The 16581-nt window shown below is 36.6% G+C and overlaps 2 protein-coding genes across 2 annotated transcripts; one reads left to right on the forward strand and one right to left on the reverse strand.

Annotated features, from left to right (window-relative positions):
* Positions 1 to 3009: 3009 nt before the first annotated feature.
* On the reverse strand, positions 3010 to 7014 carry LOC113236686 (ran-binding protein 3-like; the record flags this gene model as incomplete). Its single annotated transcript, XM_026472846.1, has 4 exons — positions 3010 to 4153; positions 5122 to 5370; positions 6238 to 6390; positions 6619 to 7014. Coding segments are annotated over 4 exons (1188 nt in total), but the record flags the coding sequence as incomplete, so codon positions are not given.
* Positions 7015 to 9566: 2552 nt separating this feature from the next.
* On the forward strand, positions 9567 to 13572 carry LOC113236687 (ran-binding protein 3-like; the record flags this gene model as incomplete). The annotated part of the gene is made up of 4 exons (XM_026472847.1): positions 9567 to 9962; positions 10191 to 10343; positions 11211 to 11459; positions 12428 to 13572. Coding segments are annotated over 4 exons (1188 nt in total), but the record flags the coding sequence as incomplete, so codon positions are not given.
* Between the last annotated feature and the right edge of the window lie 3009 nt (positions 13573 to 16581).

Genomic DNA, 16581 nt, shown 5'->3' on the forward strand with positions numbered 1-16581 from the left:
GTTATTGTCGACCGAGACAACCCGGGCGGGCAGATTGGGTTTTAATCCACTGCCCATCTCTGCACCTTACGACAGATCCGCGGTATTGTTATTAACCGATTTTTAGGTTTCTGTTGTTCAATCGCAACTGGCGTTAAGAAGGTGGGTTCCTATTATATAACTACGTGCACTAGCATGCAAAACTCAAATTAGCTACATGTGTCAGATACGCAGAATTATCCAATACTAGTTACGTGTGAGAATTGCACTATCCCCGACGTTATGTTTTATGACTATGCTCGGTTTTAGTTTCGTGCCTTTTCCGCGTAGACGGTGGCGCCATTTGTGTATGGATCGTTTCAGTGACGCGACGTAGCACAAAGACGAAAGTTCGAAAGACGCTCACGATTACCAAACACCGCTAATCGTGGCGTTTTGTTGCGTTTGTTGTATCTGTGTCTGGTTGAAAGAAAAATACCGTGAAAACTTTTGAATTTTGGTTCGTGAGTTTGCCATAAAGCATACCAAAACGATTTTTTATCTCGCAATCGAAGTTTTCGTCTTATCGTATCGATGCCATACATTATACTATCAATCGAAGTGACAAGTAAAATTTTGACCTCAAGACTAAAAGCCAATATACACGCTCGGACTAATAGACACACTCACTAAACCTCGGATGGCTAACCACCTCGGGAATACAATGTGTTGATATGCATTCTCACCATATTTACAGAGGTCATTCTATATCCGAAACTGAACCCAAATCACTAAAAAAATAAATATTAAGAAAATCCTAAATTCTTATTTTTTGTTTAATTACGGTAAACAAGTTTGATCCAAAGGTCATTCATTGGCTTGCACTACACGTGTCACAGGTACCGACAACCATTTGAACAGAAAATATGCATTTTAGATCTATTTGGTGGCAGGGTACGAGTAGAGACGGGGGAATATCGTATCGAGCGCGTGATTGGTAGATCATCAGTCGACATCGCGCAAACGTTCTAGTTTCTCACGAAATGCAACATGGTTTGTGTGTGATGTACAAACAAGAGTTAGTACAAAAAAAACGCTACCATGTGTATTAAACTTGTGCCTGATCGGTCCTTAGCGGGTGCGATCCTAGTTAGTTCAATCAGTCAACTGAATTAGGTCGGTCTTCTTCATTTTGTTCATCTAGCTCGTTAGTTAGTTAGCTCGTCTTGTCCTTGCTCGGACATTGAATTAACGCTCCAAACTAGTAATTTTATTCACGTGAACTACTACGAACTTCTAGTATTATGAGGTTAATTCTAGACTGTACCATATATTTAAAAATACAATTTGTATGGAATAGGTACTATTTGATTTTACTTTATATTTTACAAGTTTAAAGACTGTCAATCTAACTAAAAATCCTTTTTTTACAAAAAAAGAATTTTAGCTGGAATGGTGTGTTTAAAACTCAATATTTAGGTACGTACAACTATTTCATATACTCGTACACGTAGGTTGATATTATACATACAGATACCTACCAAAAAAATATTCCTTTTTTGCAAGCTTGTATATATACATAATGTAGATACGTATTAGAGACTTAGAACGAGCTGGGAACGTTCAATGCATCCCACTCGAACTTGTACTAAAAATGTGAAAGATCGCTATTTGTCCCGCTCGCACCTTTCCTATTGTATAAGACAGGTGAACTATCAACGCACACAGATCCTAGTTCGTACTTAACTAAAAAGAACGAAGAACTATTAAAACCGTGCAAGACGAACGAGTTCATGTCCGTCAATGTAGGAAATATATTCCTAATAGTTCGTAGTTCATGAACTATAGAAGCCTAATATGTATTACCATCAAGTGGGTTCTTATGGTATGATCTGAAACGTTTAGTTTACGCAGATTACGAGTGTCGAAGAATTGCGCGCAAAAATCGTCTCTGGTTTCTTTCTGCTTTTTCTGTTGTAAAGAATGTCCTAATTGAAACGAAACCTCATATCTGTGGCTGGCTCCGGTACGGAGCCGGCCACCAGCTGTGGAGTTAGATACTTCTAGCATTACTTTCATGTAACCTAAAGTTGGTAAGTACCAAATCTAAGTTACAAAAAAATATTTTTTGAGTCAACTTTTCTAAGTACTTAATGTAAATAATTAGTAAATTATAACAATACTAGTACATACATAAACATGATTTAAAAAAATAGGTAAATAAGCGATGGAGAAAGATTACGTATCGCTCGGTGAAGCCAGTGGCGGGGTCACTGTCCTCTGCGGTGAACACACTTGGGGGACAATTTTACAAAACTTTACTAGATACATTTTAAATTCGTATTGAATTGATCATTGATATTCAATTTTTTTGTGAAATTATTCCACTACTGAATATTGAACAGAATATTTATTTAATATTTTTAGATGATTTAGCATTATTTCTATTATTAATTTCTTAAATATGGCGAGAATGCAAATCAACACCGTGTATATTGGCTAATTTTTATATTTCGGTAAAATAGTACGTTGTGTATTATGGGCGGTAAATAAGAAATTACTAACGAGTCTATTAGAATTCTTAAATGACTCGAGATTTGAATTTTTTTTATGGCCCATGCTACACACAGCGTTTTTCATCAGATTTGCGAGGAAATAAATATGATGATAATTTAATTCTTGTACGAATAAATATCGCTTCACGACAATTACAGATTTTGCAAACGGATCTTTTGTTTTTTCTTTTAATTTAGATGGCCAACTGTTCTTCCATAGATAATAACAATTCACACTAAAATGTTGTGAACGCCAAAAACGAAAAGATATAAAATAAATTATTTCAAAATACTAAGAATGCAGCAGAATTTGAATTTATTAATTTAGCAAATGTTGAATTTCTTTTCTATCCTTCAAGCCTAAACGAAATAATCCAGATTTTTCGAGCATTAAACTTTTTGCTAATGTAATGAAAAAGCCCGTGAGCGTAATTCACATTACAGCCGACTTTGCCTGCACTGTTTACGAGCAAGTGTGATGAAAATTGGTGCCAATATCTCGAAAGTTACTAAAATACAAATGCGTTAGTTATAACAAGGAGGGCAGATTTTGCAAACAGAAGGCGGTAACGAGTTCACCCGCTCTAAGTGTTTTTTTAACAACGTATGTAATTGTGACCAATATGGTGCACCGCATACTGAAGGTTCCGTTCCGGCCGCTTCGGATCGGTCAATGTATGGAATTCAATGCAAAGAAGGAGGAAACGCATGACTGCCGTTTGCGGAATCACTTAAGAGGAATCAAAATTATAAATTACTATGTTAAGTGTAAAATTACCTTTATTGTATGATCAGACAATAAACCACATTGGTATTCCTTGTATTTGGTAATCAGCTCGGGTCAAATATGCTATGTATTGCATTCACTCTCGTAAATTGGAATGTTAAATTAATCTATAGCCAAGCTGGAGACAAATGTTTTGTTGGAAAAATCGTTATACCCAGGACTCGAACAAAATGTTGAAAAAACTTTTGCTGAGAAAAAAAAATTATCTCTAAATTATTTTATGATTAATTGTTACTGATACGTCGTCAAACTGAAAATGGACTGAATTAATTGTTAATAATCAACCAACATTGAATTACGCTATACTAATTTAATTCATAAATATTCCTAAATCTTTTTAGTTTTTACACAAGATTTTTATTGAACCCAGAACTTTCAGTAGGGGAGAACTAATGAACCATGTCCAACATCAATTTACATCACAAATTTTTATACACAGAATTTGAAGAGAATCTTGAATTTATCACTCTATTAATATTTCGGGGCATTGTCTTTTCGGCGTCGTCTCATCTTCGACTGGATCTTTCCGCTTAAGTGCTTTCGTCTCGGTGTCTACTGATGTTTCTTTCCCGTCAGTCTTTTGTTTTGTGTCCTGTAATCTAGCTTCGTCATTTATATAATGTGTTTTGTCCTCGCCGTCGGCGTTCTTATCTCCAGGCCCGTCAACATCATCAGTTGTACTGCACACTTCATCGACCGGTTTGTCAAGAAATTCGATCTCACTAGTGGCAGCTTCTAGCCTTTCAGCTGCCTTCTGGGAGGTAGTATTCTGCGTACAAGTGCTTGGTGGCTTACTTACTGCAATTCGCTGAGTGAGCGCTCTGTGTAACTGCACTATATCACCTGGGACTCCCTGAAATGAAAAACAATTGCTCAATATTTCTTCCTAATTACATTCACAATTATAATTATATAATATCGGTCCTGCAGGTCGGTTCAGAACCTTACGATAACTCTGTTGTCGACCGATTCGATTAGATATCGTACCATTTCTTTTCATTTTTATTCACAATAACCGAACAATTCGGTTAAGATATGGAAGAGTTCTGAATCGGGGTTCTGATCGTGGTTGGTTCAACAGGTGTCCATTGCCATCCAGGGAAGTAATGCTGCCAGTATAATGGGAATTTTTGAGCCATGCACGTCGAGGACGAGATTTTTTTTACGTTGATGAAAAATTTTTTATGACATCTCATAAATTCATTTCTGACTTTTATCTTCGGATTCATACAGTATCTATTGACGAAGTCTAGTGCTAATCTTGAAGTTATCTGTTTTTCTTAAATAATAATTACAAATCTATGATCCAAGTTTTCAATGATTTAATCTTACACAGTACCAACCTTTTGACTACCACTGACAAAAACTGTTTTGTTTCCTAGTTGCCAAGTGTAGTAACGTGACATGTTATGAATTTTAACCTTATATTAATTCAATTCTCCTAAGTTAAAGAAAAACATAACTGAACATAAAATGCAACTATGAATCCATACTTAACAAGAATATACAAATAACACATGGTTTCATTGACGCTTTGAAGCGTCAAAAAGCTAAGCACGAATTTCTACTTGGCGTTGCGCTGTAAACTAATTGCTCGGGCTCACCTAAAAAAAACCATAATAGTAACAAAAGTTATGCATTATTGATACAAAGATCCAACAAACACAAAGAAAAATTCTGGACTCAAACCAGCGACTATTTCGCCAAACCGGAGCTTTGCTTTCTTTATGTTTGTATATATTATACACACAACAAACAGTACAACAAAGTAGTGAAGTATTTTCCGACAAAAAAAGGATATAGCAAAAGTTATGCACCTACCATAATAAGAAAAAGTTTGATCTGCTGTTGGGCGTCAGCAGCCGTTATACGCAGGGATTTCGTTCCAGCGCGTTGCACAACCATATCGGGCCATAGCTTAGTATTGAGCACGACACGCAACGACCCGGCGACGCGTGCTACCAACCGCGCCGCGCCGCCGCTGCCGGGTTCAGCGTCGTTAAGTCGAAGTACACCGCGCCCTCGCTCCCGCCAACTACCAGTCTCCCACGCGAAGAGTCGACATGATATCTAGATATTCAACACAAAAGATGAATTACACAGGATAGCAAAATAATCTCGGTGTTTTTATTCAATAATACACACGTCGATGTATGGAACATTGATGAAGCGCGATAAACACTCTCCAAAATATGTAGGTACACAATTTTAATAACAATTGAATTGAGGTTAACAAAATGGAGCCACTGATAAAAATGAACAAACACAATTTTTAGTAACAGCAACACAAGTCTACTTAAGTTACAGTATATTCTGATTATTATTATTAAACCTTTTTAGCTGAGGTCTACATTTTACATTACATTTTTAATATTTACTGACGCCTGTAAGTAATTCAGATCTTTCCATTACACAATGCAAAGAGTTCAGCACTAATTGCAGCATTTGTAATTCTTGTTTCGGGTTCACGTCATTATATTGTTAACACATTCTCACTATCTAGATAAATTCTATGTGTTACATCAAATTAATATAAACTTTTATTTCATAGGTAAATAAATTACTCTTGAAATTGTCACATTAATTAAACTGTACTACTCATTCATAAAGCAGGATTCACCTGAGAAGAATATGTAAGAACTCTAGGGGTTATTCTTTGTAAATAAACATTTGTACACATTTATCATTTATAATATTCATTCCAAATATGATCAAGACGACCTACAAAAGCTAAATGGGTCACTACTGGATTTTTATCATCAAAGTATGCAAAAGCTCTTTACACCTTTAGTGTAAAATTTTTGTTTCACTATGGTTTTAAACCTCGAAAATCGCAAATTTTTTAAACATTAATGTCAACAAAAGTTCAAATTGAATCTTAGCCATGTTGAGGAAATTTTCGCTGTGTCAAATTTTGAATATGTAGAAGTACTGTACCTGTAAAACATTGATCTCCCCCTCTTCACCAGTGATATTGTAGTTGGTGGTCGGAGGGGGAGGTCGTGCGTGGGACCGTTCATATTCAGCCGCGGCCGCCGCAAGGCCCTCGCCGCTGCTACTACTTTGAGCCTCGCTTGGGCCAGGCTCTTCCTAAAACGAAAACCATTATTGGTTAAGAGGGTGCAATAGTGCCCTGACAGTTTTAATAAAACTGATAAAACAACAGCAATCTCAAGCTAATAAAAATGTTGAAAACAGGAAGAATGCATTCAGTTACATGCTGAAACAAATCTAATCAACATACAATGAGAGGAATGCATAGTACCAACAAGAGCATAACTCTTGAATCTAAATGAGAAAAAGAAAGAAATGTCTTACCTGGTTACTATCTTTTACAGACGCAGCAGCACTAGTGAACAACAATTCAGTGGTTCCATTAGTAGAACTATGATCAAGAGGTGCAGCTTCTCCATTGTTCATGTTTTGCTGCATAACAACTCTCTCACTCAAATTCTGTCCAAAGACAAACCCTGATGAAGAGTTACTTGTTGCAGGTTGAGCAGTGGCAGGAGCTGGAGCCGTTGTTCTTGGTGTCACATTAGCAGACCCTAGTGGAACAAACTTTGGAGCCTCGGCATCTTCTTTATCATTCAGCCTGTCATCAGCTGGAGTTTCTGTTTCATCCTCATCAACTTTCTCGTCTTTCTCTTCAGTAACTTTGAGGAATGGATTAGTGCCAGGTTTCAGTTGGGATGGGCGCAATACTGAGCCTGAAATAATATATCATAGTTATAGAATTGTAGTTTCACTATATCTGTTAGACATGTGTAAGTAATGTGAGTAATATTACAAAGGTGATATCACGCGACAGGGTACTGTTATATCACGCATCACTTCGGAAAAATATGCATTACTCATAACATTACCCATTACATAGACCATGTCGGGGTGCTCTGGGAGTTTCCCAAAATGAACTAAATATAGTAAATATCTATATTAATAGCGCCACCCAGCAAATTTTCGACGTACTACTTGATCGGACATTGCTAACCGTGCCGTAGGGTTACGTAGCGCTGCTGCCAGGTGTCGCTACTAACACCCATTACGCGAAACAGTACTCGGCGTGATGCAATACTGTGATGCTATGATGCAATGTAATGCTAACATCACGCGTGATGTTCTCATTACGCGTGATGTTAGCATTACGCGTGATGTTAGCATTACGCGTGATGTTAGCATCACGGAGTGATGTTAGCATTACACATTACCCGCGTGATGCATCGCTCGGAAACAGTACGCGCGTGATGCATTACCCGAAACATTACCCGCGTGATATTACCTGAAACAGTACACGTGATGCTTATATTACGCGTGATGCTTAGAACATCACGGAGTGATGTTTGTTTAATACTATTATGCGAAATGCAATGTAAATGCATCTAATTTGGAATATTGCAGTAGAACGATGTTTGTATTAATACCCCAATTATTTCATAATTTACTAAATGGTGTAAAAGGATGGAACCGTAGACAATTTAAAATGAAATTGCATAATTTGTTAATCAGTGCTTGTGCTTGGTTAAATATATTTCGATCTTTCTTGGTAATCTAGAAGGAGATGGATACGCTTTCATACAATCAATCCAAGATGTAAAAACATGAAGGTAGTATCAGTTAATTGCGTAGGTATTGATGTACCATCACTGAAAATTCTGCGAATTGAACTGAAAGCAGAGCTATAAGAGATTTAGTAAAAGTGAGGTTATGTAACAACTTATAATTAACGTCTGATTTTTGGAGTGCATTTGTTATTTTACAACTTACTAGATGGTGTAAACGAATTAACAGTAGACATTTAAAATGAAATTGCATAACTTGTTAATCATTGCTTGATTACGTGGCAATTTATAATGTAAAATTTAACCAGGGTGAGTGTGGGTTGCCAGACGGTTCGTAATATTTCGTAATTTTTGTTTGATTCTCTCTAGTAATATGTAAGTAGATCTTGTTTATAATGCAAGTTTATGTTCTAGAAATGCGTTTTATAGGTTGTTTTAAAACGCATTTCTAGAACATAAACTTGCATTATAAACAAGATCTACTTACATATTACTAGAGAGAATCAAACAAAAATTACGAAATATTACGAACCGTCTGGCAACCCACACTCACCCTGGTTAAATTTTACATTATAAATTGCCACGTAATCAAGCAATGATTAACAAGTTATGCAATTTCATTTTAAATGTCTACTGTTAATTCGTTTACACCATCTAGTAAGTTGTAAAATAACAAATGCACTCCAAAAATCAGACGTTAATTATAAGTTGTTACATAACCTCACTTTTACTAAATCTCTTATAGCTCTGCTTTCAGTTCAATTCGCAGAATTTTCAGTGATGGTACATCAATACCTACGCAATTAACTGATACTACCTTCATGTTTTTACATCTTGGATTGATTGTATGAAAGCGTATCCATCTCCTTCTAGATTACCAAGAAAGATCGAAATATATTTAACCAAGCACAAGCACTGATTAACAAATTATGCAATTTCATTTTAAATTGTCTACGGTTCCATCCTTTTACACCATTTAGTAAATTATGAAATAATTGGGGTATTAATACAAACATCGTTCTACTGCAATATTCCAAATTAGATGCATTTACATTGCATTTCGCATAATAGTATTAAACAAACATCACTCCGTGATGTTCTAAGCATCACGCGTAATATAAGCATCACGTGTACTGTTTCAGGTAATATCACGCGGGTAATGTTTCGGGTAATGCATCACGCGCGTACTGTTTCCGAGCGATGCATCACGCGGGTAATGTGTAATGCTAACATCACTCCGTGATGCTAACATCACGCGTAATGCTAACATCACGCGTAATGCTAACATCACGCGTAATGAGAACATCACGCGTGATGTTAGCATTACATTGCATCATAGCATCACAGTATTGCATCACGCCGAGTACTGTTTCGCGTAATGGGTGTTAGTAGCGACACCTGGCAGCAGCGCTACGTAACCCTACGGCACGGTTAGCAATGTCCGATCAAGTAGTACGTCGAAAATTTGCTGGGTGGCGCTATTAATATAGATATTTACTATATTTAGTTCATTTTGGGAAACTCCCAGAGCACCCCGACATGGTCTATGTAATGGGTAATGTTATGAGTAATGCATATTTTTCCGAAGTGATGCGTGATATAACAGTACCCTGTCGCGTGATATCACCTTTGTAATATTACTCACATTACTTACACATGTCTAACAGATATAGTGAAACTACAATTCTATAACTATGATATATTATTTCAGGCTCAGTATTGCGCCCATCCCAACTGAAACCTGGCACTAATCCATTCCTCAAAGTTACTGAAGAGAAAGACGAGAAAGTTGATGAGGATGAAACAGAAACTCCAGCTGATGACAGGCTGAATGATAAAGAAGATGCCGAGGCTCCAAAGTTTGTTCCACTAGGGTCTGCTAATGTGACACCAAGAACAACGGCTCCAGCTCCTGCCACTGCTCAACCTGCAACAAGTAACTCTTCATCAGGGTTTGTCTTTGGACAGAATTTGAGTGAGAGAGTTGTTATGCAGCAAAACATGAACAATGGAGAAGCTGCACCTCTTGATCATAGTTCTACTAATGGAACCACTGAATTGTTGTTCACTAGTGCTGCTGCGTCTGTAAAAGATAGTAACCAGGTAAGACATTTCTTTCTTTTTCTCATTTAGATTCAAGAGTTATGCTCTTGTTGGTACTATGCATTCCTCTCATTGTATGTTGATTAGATTTGTTTCAGCATGTAACTGAATGCATTCTTCCTGTTTTCAACATTTTTATTAGCTTGAGATTGCTGTTGTTTTATCAGTTTTATTAAAACTGTCAGGGCACTATTGCACCCTCTTAACCAATAATGGTTTTCGTTTTAGGAAGAGCCTGGCCCAAGCGAGGCTCAAAGTAGTAGCAGCGGCGAGGGCCTTGCGGCGGCCGCGGCTGAATATGAACGGTCCCACGCACGACCTCCCCCTCCGACCACCAACTACAATATCACTGGTGAAGAGGGGGAGATCAATGTTTTACAGGTACAGTACTTCTACATATTCAAAATTTGACACAGCGAAAATTTCCTCAACATGGCTAAGATTCAATTTGAACTTTTGTTGACATTAATGTTTAAAAAATTTGCGATTTTCGAGGTTTAAAACCATAGTGAAACAAAAATTTTACACTAAAGGTGTAAAGAGCTTTTGCATACTTTGATGATAAAAATCCAGTAGTGACCCATTTAGCTTTTGTAGGTCGTCTTGATCATATTTGGAATGAATATTATAAATGATAAATGTGTACAAATGTTTATTTACAAAGAATAACCCCTAGAGTTCTTACATATTCTTCTCAGGTGAATCCTGCTTTATGAATGAGTAGTACAGTTTAATTAATGTGACAATTTCAAGAGTAATTTATTTACCTATGAAATAAAAGTTTATATTAATTTGATGTAACACATAGAATTTATCTAGATAGTGAGAATGTGTTAACAATATAATGACGTGAACCCGAAACAAGAATTACAAATGCTGCAATTAGTGCTGAACTCTTTGCATTGTGTAATGGAAAGATCTGAATTACTTACAGGCGTCAGTAAATATTAAAAATGTAATGTAAAATGTAGACCTCAGCTAAAAAGGTTTAATAATAATAATCAGAATATACTGTAACTTAAGTAGACTTGTGTTGCTGTTACTAAAAATTGTGTTTGTTCATTTTTATCAGTGGCTCCATTTTGTTAACCTCAATTCAATTGTTATTAAAATTGTGTACCTACATATTTTGGAGAGTGTTTATCGCGCTTCATCAATGTTCCATACATCGACGTGTGTATTATTGAATAAAAACACCGAGATTATTTTGCTATCCTGTGTAATTCATCTTTTGTGTTGAATATCTAGATATCATGTCGACTCTTCGCGTGGGAGACTGGTAGTTGGCGGGAGCGAGGGCGCGGTGTACTTCGACTTAACGACGCTGAACCCGGCAGCGGCGGCGCGGCGCGGTTGGTAGCACGCGTCGCCGGGTCGTTGCGTGTCGTGCTCAATACTAAGCTATGGCCCGATATGGTTGTGCAACGCGCTGGAACGAAATCCCTGCGTATAACGGCTGCTGACGCCCAACAGCAGATCAAACTTTTTCTTATTATGGTAGGTGCATAACTTTTGCTATATCCTTTTTTTGTCGGAAAATACTTCACTACTTTGTTGTACTGTTTGTTGTGTGTATAATATATACAAACATAAAGAAAGCAAAGCTCCGGTTTGGCGAAATAGTCGCTGGTTTGAGTCCAGAATTTTTCTTTGTGTTTGTTGGATCTTTGTATCAATAATGCATAACTTTTGTTACTATTATGGTTTTTTTTAGGTGAGCCCGAGCAATTAGTTTACAGCGCAACGCCAAGTAGAAATTCGTGCTTAGCTTTTTGACGCTTCAAAGCGTCAATGAAACCATGTGTTATTTGTATATTCTTGTTAAGTATGGATTCATAGTTGCATTTTATGTTCAGTTATGTTTTTCTTTAACTTAGGAGAATTGAATTAATATAAGGTTAAAATTCATAACATGTCACGTTACTACACTTGGCAACTAGGAAACAAAACAGTTTTTGTCAGTGGTAGTCAAAAGGTTGGTACTGTGTAAGATTAAATCATTGAAAACTTGGATCATAGATTTGTAATTATTATTTAAGAAAAACAGATAACTTCAAGATTAGCACTAGACTTCGTCAATAGATACTGTATGAATCCGAAGATAAAAGTCAGAAATGAATTTATGAGATGTCATAAAAAATTTTTCATCAACGTAAAAAAAATCTCGTCCTCGACGTGCATGGCTCAAAAATTCCCATTATACTGGCAGCATTACTTCCCTGGATGGCAATGGACACCTGTTGAACCAACCACGATCAGAACCCCGATTCAGAACTCTTCCATATCTTAACCGAATTGTTCGGTTATTGTGAATAAAAATGAAAAGAAATGGTACGATATCTAATCGAATCGGTCGACAACAGAGTTATCGTAAGGTTCTGAACCGACCTGCAGGACCGATATTATATAATTATAATTGTGAATGTAATTAGGAAGAAATATTGAGCAATTGTTTTTCATTTCAGGGAGTCCCAGGTGATATAGTGCAGTTACACAGAGCGCTCACTCAGCGAATTGCAGTAAGTAAGCCACCAAGCACTTGTACGCAGAATACTACCTCCCAGAAGGCAGCTGAAAGGCTAGAAGCTGCCACTAGTGAGATCGAATTTCTTGACAAACCGGTCGATGAAGTGTGCAGTACAACTGATGATGTTGACGGGCCTGGAGATAAGAACGCCGACGGCGAGGACAAAACACATTATATAAATGACGAAGCTAGATTACAGGACACAAAACAAAAGACTGACGGGAAAGAAACATCAGTAGACACCGAGACGAAAGCACTTAAGCGGAAAGATCCAGTCGAAGATGAGACGACGCCGAAAAGACAATGCCCCGAAATATTAATAGAGTGATAAATTCAAGATTCTCTTCAAATTCTGTGTATAAAAATTTGTGATGTAAATTGATGTTGGACATGGTTCATTAGTTCTCCCCTACTGAAAGTTCTGGGTTCAATAAAAATCTTGTGTAAAAACTAAAAAGATTTAGGAATATTTATGAATTAAATTAGTATAGCGTAATTCAATGTTGGTTGATTATTAACAATTAATTCAGTCCATTTTCAGTTTGACGACGTATCAGTAACAATTAATCATAAAATAATTTAGAGATAATTTTTTTTTCTCAGCAAAAGTTTTTTCAACATTTTGTTCGAGTCCTGGGTATAACGATTTTTCCAACAAAACATTTGTCTCCAGCTTGGCTATAGATTAATTTAACATTCCAATTTACGAGAGTGAATGCAATACATAGCATATTTGACCCGAGCTGATTACCAAATACAAGGAATACCAATGTGGTTTATTGTCTGATCATACAATAAAGGTAATTTTACACTTAACATAGTAATTTATAATTTTGATTCCTCTTAAGTGATTCCGCAAACGGCAGTCATGCGTTTCCTCCTTCTTTGCATTGAATTCCATACATTGACCGATCCGAAGCGGCCGGAACGGAACCTTCAGTATGCGGTGCACCATATTGGTCACAATTACATACGTTGTTAAAAAAACACTTAGAGCGGGTGAACTCGTTACCGCCTTCTGTTTGCAAAATCTGCCCTCCTTGTTATAACTAACGCATTTGTATTTTAGTAACTTTCGAGATATTGGCACCAATTTTCATCACACTTGCTCGTAAACAGTGCAGGCAAAGTCGGCTGTAATGTGAATTACGCTCACGGGCTTTTTCATTACATTAGCAAAAAGTTTAATGCTCGAAAAATCTGGATTATTTCGTTTAGGCTTGAAGGATAGAAAAGAAATTCAACATTTGCTAAATTAATAAATTCAAATTCTGCTGCATTCTTAGTATTTTGAAATAATTTATTTTATATCTTTTCGTTTTTGGCGTTCACAACATTTTAGTGTGAATTGTTATTATCTATGGAAGAACAGTTGGCCATCTAAATTAAAAGAAAAAACAAAAGATCCGTTTGCAAAATCTGTAATTGTCGTGAAGCGATATTTATTCGTACAAGAATTAAATTATCATCATATTTATTTCCTCGCAAATCTGATGAAAAACGTTGTGTGTAGCATGGGCCATAAAAAAAATTCAAATCTCGAGTCATTGAAGAATTCTAATAGACTCGTTAGTAATTTCTTATTTACCGCCCATAATACACAACGTACTATTTTACCGAAATATAAAAATTAGCCAATATACACGGTGTTGATTTGCATTCTCGCCATATTTAAGAAATTAATAATAGAAATAATGCTAAATCATCTAAAAATATTAAATAAATATTCTGTTCAATATTCAGTAGTGGAATAATTTCACAAAAAAATTGAATATCAATGATCAATTCAATACGAATTTAAAATGTATCTAGTAAAGTTTTGTAAAATTGTCCCCCAAGTGTGTTCACCGCAGAGGACAGTGACCCCGCCACTGGCTTCACCGAGCGATACGTAATCTTTCTCCATCGCTTATTTACCTATTTTTTTAAATCATGTTTATGTATGTACTAGTATTGTTATAATTTACTAATTATTTACATTAAGTACTTAGAAAAGTTGACTCAAAAAATATTTTTTTGTAACTTAGATTTGGTACTTACCAACTTTAGGTTACATGAAAGTAATGCTAGAAGTATCTAACTCCACAGCTGGTGGCCGGCTCCGTACCGGAGCCAGCCACAGATATGAGGTTTCGTTTCAATTAGGACATTCTTTACAACAGAAAAAGCAGAAAGAAACCAGAGACGATTTTTGCGCGCAATTCTTCGACACTCGTAATCTGCGTAAACTAAACGTTTCAGATCATACCATAAGAACCCACTTGATGGTAATACATATTAGGCTTCTATAGTTCATGAACTACGAACTATTAGGAATATATTTCCTACATTGACGGACATGAACTCGTTCGTCTTGCACGGTTTTAATAGTTCTTCGTTCTTTTTAGTTAAGTACGAACTAGGATCTGTGTGCGTTGATAGTTCACCTGTCTTATACAATAGGAAAGGTGCGAGCGGGACAAATAGCGATCTTTCACATTTTTAGTACAAGTTCGAGTGGGATGCATTGAACGTTCCCAGCTCGTTCTAAGTCTCTAATACGTATCTACATTATGTATATATACAAGCTTGCAAAAAAGGAATATTTTTTTGGTAGGTATCTGTATGTATAATATCAACCTACGTGTACGAGTATATGAAATAGTTGTACGTACCTAAATATTGAGTTTTAAACACACCATTCCAGCTAAAATTCTTTTTTTGTAAAAAAAGGATTTTTAGTTAGATTGACAGTCTTTAAACTTGTAAAATATAAAGTAAAATCAAATAGTACCTATTCCATACAAATTGTATTTTTAAATATATGGTACAGTCTAGAATTAACCTCATAATACTAGAAGTTCGTAGTAGTTCACGTGAATAAAATTACTAGTTTGGAGCGTTAATTCAATGTCCGAGCAAGGACAAGACGAGCTAACTAACTAACGAGCTAGATGAACAAAATGAAGAAGACCGACCTAATTCAGTTGACTGATTGAACTAACTAGGATCGCACCCGCTAAGGACCGATCAGGCACAAGTTTAATACACATGGTAGCGTTTTTTTTTGTACTAACTCTTGTTTGTACATCACACACAAACCATGTTGCATTTCGTGAGAAACTAGAACGTTTGCGCGATGTCGACTGATGATCTACCAATCACGCGCTCGATACGATATTCCCCCGTCTCTACTCGTACCCTGCCACCAAATAGATCTAAAATGCATATTTTCTGTTCAAATGGTTGTCGGTACCTGTGACACGTGTAGTGCAAGCCAATGAATGACCTTTGGATCAAACTTGTTTACCGTAATTAAACAAAAAATAAGAATTTAGGATTTTCTTAATATTTATTTTTTTAGTGATTTGGGTTCAGTTTCGGATATAGAATGACCTCTGTAAATATGGTGAGAATGCATATCAACACATTGTATTCCCGAGGTGGTTAGCCATCCGAGGTTTAGTGAGTGTGTCTATTAGTCCGAGCGTGTATATTGGCTTTTAGTCTTGAGGTCAAAATTTTACTTGTCACTTCGATTGATAGTATAATGTATGGCATCGATACGATAAGACGAAAACTTCGATTGCGAGATAAAAAATCGTTTTGGTATGCTTTATGGCAAACTCACGAACCAAAATTCAAAAGTTTTCACGGTATTTTTCTTTCAACCAGACACAGATACAACAAACGCAACAAAACGCCACGATTAGCGGTGTTTGGTAATCGTGAGCGTCTTTCGAACTTTCGTCTTTGTGCTACGTCGCGTCACTGAAACGATCCATACACAAATGGCGCCACCGTCTACGCGGAAAAGGCACGAAACTAAAACCGAGCATAGTCATAAAACATAACGTCGGGGATAGTGCAATTCTCACACGTAACTAGTATTGGATAATTCTGCGTATCTGACACCTGTAGCTAATTTGAGTTTTGCATGCTAGTGCACGTAGTTATATAATAGGAACCCACCTTCTTAACGCCAGTTGCGATTGAACAACAGAAACCTAAAAATCGGTTAATAACAATACCGCGGATCTGTCGTAAGGTGCAGAGATGGGCAGTGGATTAAAACCCAATCTGCCCGCCCGGGTTGTCTCGGTCGACAATAAC

The sequence above is a fragment of the Hyposmocoma kahamanoa genome, unplaced genomic scaffold, assembly GCF_003589595.1.
Source record: "Hyposmocoma kahamanoa isolate Upper Pololo Valley unplaced genomic scaffold, ASM358959v1 92, whole genome shotgun sequence".
NCBI lineage: Eukaryota > Metazoa > Arthropoda > Insecta > Lepidoptera > Cosmopterigidae > Hyposmocoma > Hyposmocoma kahamanoa.